This window comes from Perna viridis, chromosome 2 (assembly GCF_037379345.1).
Source record: "Perna viridis isolate PV_CMFRI_1.1 ecotype Kerala chromosome 2, ASM3737934v1, whole genome shotgun sequence".
NCBI lineage: Eukaryota > Metazoa > Mollusca > Bivalvia > Mytilida > Mytilidae > Perna > Perna viridis.
Window position 1 is genome coordinate 11428457 of NC_142446.1, and position 9878 is coordinate 11438334.

General features: G+C 32.0%; 1 protein-coding gene across 2 annotated transcripts in view; it reads left to right on the plus strand.

The window, feature by feature from the left end:
* The window catches only part of LOC148623630 (hypoxia-inducible factor 1-alpha-like), a 58751-nt gene extending 54955 nt beyond the window's left edge, over positions 1–3796 (plus strand). For both annotated transcript variants that reach the window (XM_088565608.1, XM_088565607.1), the window contains exon 15: positions 749–3796. In XM_088565608.1, coding sequence (XP_088421734.1) covers positions 749–868 — 120 coding nt within the window. In that variant the 3' untranslated portion in view covers positions 869–3796. The remainder of the gene's footprint in view (positions 1–748) is intronic.
* The last annotated feature ends 6082 nt before the right edge of the window (positions 3797–9878 follow it).

The window sequence follows — 9878 nt, forward strand, 5'->3', positions numbered from 1 at the left end:
CTGTAGTAAGTTACAAATATGACTTTAAAGTGCACATTCTCAGCATACACACAAATTATGCTCTAACAATGCATAGATCTAGGTTCAGTGCGTTTTTTGTACTGCATATAAAGGTAGCCATTCAACTTGAATGTGGTGAGACTTGATGAATTATAGTTATCTTTTTGATTAGTTTAAGTTTTCTTTCTTGGAATGAAGGCAATGTGAGCTATGTATCACATGGCCTCTGTCGTTGTCGTCATCGTTAACAATTTTTCAAATCTCTTCTTTTCTGACACTGCTTTACCAATTGGAACCTAATTGGGAATGAATGTTCCCTGGGGTATCCTACATAGAACTGATGTAAAGATTCTTGATCCATCGAAAAACATGGCCCCAGTTACAAAAAATAGAACATAGGGGTTGGACAGTAGTTTTTTGCATGTTATATTGCCAAAACCATTAGGTTTAGCCAAATTTTTTCAATTGCCGAAATGATCCTTATTATAAAGTCTATAAAGTCTCAAAGGATAAAAGTTGTCTGACAAATCCTTGTAAGATTTATTGCCTTTGACATTGTTTTTTTTTTTTTTACTGTTTTTCATCAGTTGACAGTTTGAGAATTGGCTTAAGTGTACTCTGTAATTTGGGAATTTGAGGTGCTACCTTTTTAATATGTAATGATTGAACACCATGATCATTTTTAGATCTGCTTAATAGTACATTTACAAAGGAGATCTATAACAAGAGATATTTGTTTATGTTTTAGGTAACAAAGGCCAAGTCAAATGCAGCATTTAACATATCAAAGCCAGGATTGCGGACCATCACCCAGGGACAGGATATCTGGCAGACCCTAAAAATGATGACACCAGATGTCTCAATGTAACATGCCTTAGATATGAACTCTGGGATTAACTCCACTTAGATACGACCTCTGGGAACAACCCCAGTGTATACTGTGTATAAACTTGTGTAGTACATATTGTGACTATGTATGTGTATTCACCTATACATATAGGGCAACACTTGTATGTTATTGTATACCAGTGTATCAGTTTTATCTTCAGAGACATTGTTAAGTTTAACTAGGGAAATATCTAAGTGCAATTATTGTCCATGTGATATACTATTTTTTTTATGAAGAAAATCAAACAACAAGTAACAAGTATGACCTTATTTTGATAAAATACAGCAAAATCTGTTACAATAGAGAGGTTTGTAAGTTTTATGTTGCCTTTTTGTGTTTTGTTGATTTGAATTTATTTTAATACTGTTAATGTAAAAGTATTAATTTTCGTGGTTGCTAATTTTTGTGGAATCTGTCAAGTGAACACATTCGATGGTATCAGTTTTGGCAGTTTCAAAAAATATTAAGCATTATATGGTGTTGAAAAGATCCATTTCGTGTGTGCTATTTTTATTGCAATTTTCTGTCCACCATGAAAATAACGAAAGTTAATATGTTTACATTTTATACAGCTTTTTCATTCATAGCTTTCAAAAAGAGGCCAGTCTTAGTTTTAAATAGTCGTAACTTTGTTAACTGCATGTAACATTACACTAATGGAATGAACAGTTAAAGTCAATAATTTACTGCCCTGCCAGAAATCATATTGATTGAGAATGGGGAGGGGGACTTTGTCTGTTCTGTAGCCAAATTCCATTTAGCCTCTTGTTAATTTCCTGTCTCTTATATTATTTTAAATGTTAAAGGGATGATTTAGACATAAGATTTTAATTCCAACTTAACAACAATGAATGACTTTGTTTCCTGTCCTTAGTTGAATTTCTTGTCCTAAAAAATGATGAAAAGTAAATCACAAGGTACAAGATTGATCTAAGAAAACAATGTTCCTTTGTTCATTTTTCGTATTGTTTACAAATGAAGTTGATAAGATTTTCCTGTGTCTGTTTTAGATGTCTAATTTACCAAAGATGTAAAAGTTCTTTTAACAAGCTACAAAATTATAATTTGATTTATTTATCATATTTCTTCAATCTATTTTTAAAAACAAAAAATTATGAACCTTAAATTATAATTGTGATTTTTCTTATGAGTATTAGCTTTTACATGACAATGTTTGTACTGTAATTTCCTTTGTAAGAAAAGAGGAAGAACCTCACAAAATTTGCAATACTATGAACATGTATTTTTAACAATTGTTTTTGGAGATTTGTTGCATTTTATTATAATTTTATGCTTAATTATAATCATTGCTTTAGTTGCTCCACATGTCATTTTTAAGGTAACATATTTTAGACATTTTATTCACATTTCCTTCTATATATATTATATTTTTCAAGCATTTTAATTTTTTGATGAGAATTTGACTTCAGCCTAACCTAGTGTTATGATATTTTCCAGTGCTTACAGGATTTTTTTAAATGTGTAAATATAATTTTGATCAAAATAAGATCAGAAATATTTCTCTAGAAGAATAATCATTATTTACATTGTAGCCATTATATCATAGTAGACGTAGATGTAAAAAAAAAATAAAAATTGTTGAAAAAAATAATTTAAGATAACAGAAAAAGCCAAAATAAAAATTATAAAATATATCTAAAGTGAAAAAAAAAATGAAAAAAGAAAAAAAAAGTAGAAAAATAAAAAAAAAAAAAGGAAAAAAAATATTTTTGTGCCATCTTTGTTTCATGTTTCATATAGTATTCCTAGTTGAATTTGTTTCTTTGATTTTAAAAAGAAATATTGGCACGTCAGATACATTATTGCTTGGTTAGGTAGGTGCTTTCAGCATTACTTGATTACTGAAATTTTCACCTTTAATTTCATTTAACTATAAAACATGTGCCTTAGTTATGTAGATTAAAATATTGGTTTTGGTGAGTTCATGTGAAAAAGTTATTTTATTTAAATTCAGGTTGAGTAACCTTGCTTTCTTTGACACTTTTGTTGTTCTATGAAATTGACTTCAGAATATTTAACATTTTATTTGTGGTTATTTCTTGCTGACAAAGATTTGAGATTTCTTCCAGAATTTGTTAGTATGAGATTTTTTTGCCATTTCTTTGGGTTATAACAGAAAGAAATATTTGATGTGGTTTGATTCAACAATGTATATCTGTTTTGTAAAGTAGCTTCAAACACAAATACAAATATATAAACATAACATGATAAACAGTCCCTATCAATCTTAAGTTGACATTGAAGACATAGTATTGTATAATTGTTGTTATCATATTGTGATATCTTTTGTTGTTTAATATTTAGTTTTATTTTATAAAGTTCTATTTTGACCCATGTCAGATTTTGGCAGTTTAAATTTTCGGACTAACAGTTATATCTCTGAAAAGGTTTGCATAAAAACTGAAGGAGTCTTTTAGGTTGGTGAATGGTGGATGAAAAGAGATTGAAGTCCTGGTGAAATTTTTCAAATCAGTCATTAAAAGCTTCAATTAAAAAAAAAATAGGTATTATTTATGACTGTGAAGGATTTTCATAACTGGATCTATATACTTCTGTAGGTTGTATTTTTCACAAAATAACATAATTCTTCTATCTATGTATTTGAGAAGGTAAAAAGAATTTATACATATTTTTAAGATCATGTTGGACATTATCTAAGCTAATCATGTGTTTATCTTAAAATCTTTAAGTTTTATGTCATACTTTGAATTGAATTGACTTCATTATTTTGATCAATGAATTTGATCTGTACTAATCACATTACAACATTGTCCATCTCTATTGACCACCATTTATATTGTCATGCTGGCCATCTTGATTTGTCACTCAGATTGTTGATGTTTTGTCTGTATTTTATGGCTTAATTAATAAACTGATGGTCAGACAGGTGTTTATAAAGATATTATTCCCAACTTGTGCAATAATTCTGAGTAGTAGTTTGTGCTATTGTCAGAAACCATTTCTCCTGCTTACAACACCGTAAAGTCCATTAATGGTTTATCAACAAATGAAAGGCAGTACTGCATGACTTTATCTGTCATTGACCATAGAAAGTCAGTAGTGCATGACTTTTCTGTCATTGACTGTAGAAAGTACTTTTCTTGTATAGTTCTGTTTCAAATACATGCATTCCTCTCTTGTCTTAGATGGTTCATACAAGTCTTTTCCTTGTATAGTTGTGTCTCAGAAACTGACATTTCTGTACTGGTTGTAAAAGGCATGCTAGATTATTTAAGCTACAGCTCACTTTTATTTAGGTGATATCCAGGGAAATCTTCCAAGCTCCTAGTGATCAGGTGAAGCATGACTGCTATAAATATCAAACACTAAGAAATCTTCTTCCCATTGTTCAAGTATTGTTAAAACCCATAACCTGGGCCTACTGCCACAAAAATATTTAAAAATATGGCTTTAAATAATCATTATGTCAAAAATAGTTTTTGTCTTGCCAGCAAGGAAAGTTGTAAAAAAGTGTTACTAATACTAATGTATTATTTTTAGCTCACCTGGCCACAGGCCATATGAGCTATTGCCATTTGTTGGCATCCATCATTTTCGTTGTCATTAACAATATTTCAAAACTCTTCTCCTCTGACATCCTTTGACCAATTGGAACCCAACTTGGTATGAATGTTCCTTAGGATATCCTGTATAAAACTGATGTGGGGATTTTTGATCCATTAAAAACAGGACCACTGTTACTAAAAATAGAACATGGGGTCAGACAGAAGTTTTTTGCATATATCTCCAAAACCATTAGGTTTAGCTAAATGGAGACATGGGTAAAAGTGTTCAGCATGATGATATCTATATGTGGTCAAAGTGGTTTTAATCCATTAAGCCATGTTGGAGTTTTGCCCATTTTGAGGTTTTTTTTTGCTGTTTTTAGCTCACATGACCTATTGCCATCACTTGGCGTCCGTTGTCGTCGTAGTCCGTCGTCGTCAACAATTATACAAAACTTTTTAAACAAATTTTGGTTTTAATCCATTAAGCTATGTTGGAGTTATTGCCCTTCTTCAACGTTTTTTGCTATTTTTAATGTTATCTCTTTCAAAAATCGTATCCTCTCTGTAGGAATGTTCCTTAGGATATCCTGCATAGAACTGATGTGGGGATTTTTGATCAGTCGAAAAACATGGCCGCCTTTTCTAAAAATAGAATATAGGGGTCAGACAGTTGTTTTTACATACATCTCCAAAACCATTAGGTTTAGCATAATTTTTTCAACAGCTGCAATGTTATCTGTTAAAAACATGGCCATCACTTCTAAAAAAAAATGAGAACTTGTTGAAATTACTTGAAAACCAAAGGGTTAAGCAAAATTTTCAAGGAGGGTGGGGGAGGAGGCGAAATTGATCAGCATGGTGAAACCAACCTATGCCGAAATTTTCATAAAGATCTGTTGCTCAGTGTTGGAGTTATTGCCCTTGAAGAGTCAAAAAATTACTACGAGAGATTTTATTTTATAATATGAAAACTGGGTGGATAACTATTGTGTTCTGTATTGATTAAATGATTCTTGTGGCAATAGTACGGTAAGGTCAAGAGTCCAACTTTAGAAAGCTATAACGACTATTTTTCACAAGGTGAGCGATTCAAGCTCTAGTTAAGAATATCAAACAGTAATTAGCATTTGACTTCGTCAGTCTATGGGGGCCAAATCCTAGAAATAAACTTTTCTATCTGTTCTGATTTTGAAATTCTCTATTAAGGTTTTCGAGTTGTGAGGGGGGCACTCCCTACAAAATCAACTTATGCATATTTTAGTCAATTTAGATTTTTTTGATTGGATTCCTCATGAAAATCCCTGCTTTTGCATAAATTTCTAGGAGTACGCAGTTTAGTTCCTTCTCTGTGACTTTAATGACACTAACTCATTTCTGTCACTTCTTACCACAAACAAAAACCTTTCTAAACCCTTATTTTTACTCCTCAAAGTGTGACAGCTTCCGAGAGCACTCCCCTCTTATTGCCCTTTTTAGCTCATATAGCCAACTCATGTGAGCTATTGCCATCACTTGGCGTCCATCATCGTCGTCGTCCATTTGTAATCGTCGTTGTTAACAATTTTTTTTAACACTTCTCCTATGAAACTATTGGACCAATCAGCGCCAAACTTGGCATGAACGTTTCTTAGTGTATTGTGCATAGAACTGATATAGGGATCTTCGATCTGTAAAAAAAAAACATGGCCACCACTACTTAAAATAGAACATAGGGGTCAGATAGAAGTTTTTTTTTGTATGTATCTCCAAAACCTTAAGGTTTAGCCGAATTCTGACACAGGGAAAACGCGTTCAGCATTATGAGAACTACCTGCAGCAACATTTTCAGTGAGCTTTTCTCATCGCTTGGAATCTGTCGTCCGTCGTGAACTTTTCTTTGGAAATCTCCTCTGAAACCGCTCAACAAAATTTGATAAAACTTGGTGACAATCATCCGTGGCATGTCTTCTCCCAAAATGGTATTCATTATGGTCCCTCGCCAAAAAAAAATGTGTCCACCGTTACTAAATAAAAGACATAAGGGGTATCACTATATATAATTTTGTTCATATCTCAAAAACCATAACAGATAGAAGAATCTGAGACATCTTAGACTATTTGGCTCGGAGATCTATCTTTCCTGAAAATTTTAAGATAATCACTTCACCAATTCTGGAGTTATTGCCCCCGTTTTTGCTAGTTCTTTTATCTTTTTGGCAGTTTTGCCTATTAGTTAGGAAACGAAAGCCGATTGGTGATTGAGATCAAAATGTTTAAATGTTCAGTACTTCAATATCTAATACTGGTGCAAATTTACAAAAATCTACTTACCGTTCTTGGAGTTATGGTTCTTGAAAGTGGCATTTTTGACATTTTTATCAGTTTTTGCCTATTATTTAGCAAACAAAAGTAGATTGATGATTAATGTGAATAGTTGATATGTTCAGTATTTCTATATCTATTTGGTGCAAATTTCAGAAAAATATGTTGTCCCTTCATGGAGTTATGGTTCTTGAAAGTGTCATTTGTTCTGTTTTTTATTAGTTTGTGCCTATTATTAAGAAAACGAAAGTAGATTGTTGATTAATGTAAATAAATGAAATGTTCAGTGTTTCGATATCTATTTTAGTGCAAATTTCAGAAAACTGTTGACCCTTCTTGGAGTTATGGTTCTTGAAAGTATCATTTTTACGTTAGTTTGTGCATATTATTTAGATAACGAAAGTAGATTGATGAGCCAGCACTCCACAGTATTGTAGAACTGCCTAATTTTGGTCTTGTAATCTGATGCTTTGTAACATTTATCACTTTAAAAAAATTGTCAAGCATCTGTAAATCTATATATCTAGAAATAGCTCAAGCCAAGGCCTTCAGGATGCAGTAAAAATTTTCTGGAAAAAATTACCCACAGCATATAGGGTTACCATAGAAACCATGTAAAAATATGCGAAAATTTGCAAAAAAGTTCATAAAATCAGGTTTAAAAATATCAAATTTCCCGCAAAATATCTGCAATTTTTATTTCAATCCCTGAAACTGTTCAAACTTTTCCCTTCAAAAACCCCTTCCTCATATGGGCATCGCTCGTTAGTTTTTGAGCTATTTCACTTTGTAATCCACTTATTAAATTTAGCATGGTAAAAAATTGACTTACTTTCACTTTCACAATTAAGTCAAATTGTCATTGAAAAAAAGCCCCTTCAACATCGAAAATATATAAAACATTGCAAAATACTTTTAAAAGTCCCCCTTTTTCAGAAAATGTTTTATCAACAATAGATTCTTCATTTTTAATCACTATAGCAACCATCGGTTTCCATTTCCCTAGCCAAAAGTGCGAAACTAAACTAAACTGTGGAGTGCTGGCTGATTAATGTAAATAATTAATATGTTCAGTATTTCAATATCTATTTTTGGTGCAAATTTCAGAAAAATCTGTTGTCCCTTCTTGGAGTTATGGTTCCTGAAAGTGTCATTTTTGACGAGACGAAGGCGGATTATTGATAAAATGTTCAATATTTCAACATCTACTTTTGGTGCAAATTTCAGAAAAGATCTGTTGAAACTTCTTGGAATTACGGTCCTAGAAAGTGTCATTTTGGTATTTTCTATGTATTTGCCTGTTACTCAATTAACATAAGTAGTATGATTGTTCAGTATCATGACAAATGTCAACTGTGCAAGTTTGGTCAAAGGTATTTAACATTTTTAGCTCAAATTCTGACCAGGTAAAAGTATTAAGCATAATAAGATCTATCTGTTGTTAAATTTTCGTTTTAATCTGTTCAGCCATGTTGGAGTTACTGCCCTTTTTCAACGTTTTTGATTTGTTGATGTTGCTATTTTTAATGTTATTTCCATCAAGAATTTTCTCCTTTGACACTACTTGACCAAATGGAACCAAACTTGGTATGAATGTTTCTTGGGGTATCCTGCGTAGAACTGATATGAGGGTTTTTGATCCGTCGAAAAACATGGCAGTCGTTACTAAAAATAGAGCATAGTGGTCAGACGCTAGTTTTCCGCATATATATCTCCCAGACCATTAGGTTTAGCCAAATTCTTTCAATTGCTGAAATGATCCTTATTATGAGGCCTACAAAAGAGTTGGAGGGATCAAATTTGTCAGACGACTCCTTGTAAGAGTTATTGACCTTGTGAAAAATAACGTTTTTTTTTTTAACTTTTTTTCAGCCAATATCTTAAAAATTATGATAGAGAGAAAAAAACTTTCAATAGCTGAAATGATCCTTATGATAAGTCCTACCAAAGTCTTCTTGAGTCAAAATTGTTGAACAACTCCTTTTTAAATGTATTGCCCTTGAAATGAAAAAAATTAACAAGGTGAGCGATCCCGGGAGCCTTTTGTTTGGTTTCGCATGTATTTAACTTTTTGTTAAAACTATTAAACCAGGTGACCAATTTAGGCTCTGGAGAGCCTCTTATTAATGTTTCTTCTTTCAAAAATCTTCTCTGCCATTACTTTACCAATTTGAACCAAATTTCTTCTAAATGTTCCTTCGGGAAGTTTGAATAGTACTGATGTGGGGATTCTTTATATAGCAAAACATGGCCGTTATTACTAAAAATAGAACAAAGGGGTCAGTTATAAGTTTTTCTCAGTTAGGTTTAGCCGTTTTTTTTCCAACAATTGCCCAAATGATTCTTATCATAAAGTTTGCGGGGATCCGTTGGACGACTCCTTCTCAGAGTTATTGCCCTTGAAAGGTGAAAAAACTAGTGACTTTTTAGTTTTCAGCCAATGTCTTGAAAACTAGATAGAAAGAAACTTTCAATTACAGAAAAGATATTTATGATAAGGCCTACATTAGTCTGAAGGGGATCAATGTTGTTGGACAACTCATTATTGCTTTTGAAAAGCTATAAATGATGTTTTAGTAGTTTTCATCTAATAGCTTGAAAACTATAATAGGCAGAAAGAAACTTTTCATTAATAAAATTATCCTTATGATAAGTCCTACCAAGGTTTTCTTTCAGTAAAAATTGTCCTACAATTCCTTATTGGAGTTATCGCCCTTGAAAGGCAAAGACTTAACAAGATGAGCGATTCAGGCTCCTGTGAGCCTTTTGTTTTGTTGTCTCCGGTTTTCAAGCTGGTTTATTTCGAGTAGAATAAATAACGATAAAGAATATGTAGTGTTTTATCGCCCGACAAGATCGACAGTCAACTATACTTCCATATCTTTGTATTGACTTTCGTCCTTCTCCCAGATAGAAATGTAACTGGGTACTTATAAGTGTTTATTTTGTGATGTAATAAAATTTGCCGTTACATTTTAGAATTTAACTTTATGTTTACTTTTTCAAGGGGTAAATAATGTTTACGGTATATTAACGAATCTTACTATGAACCGCCCTAGACTCTTTTGATATTGAAATTCCTATAGAATTGGACTACCTATGAAACCCGTTGTGAGATATGATCTTGTCATAAAATTTATACTGTGTATTAAAACAAT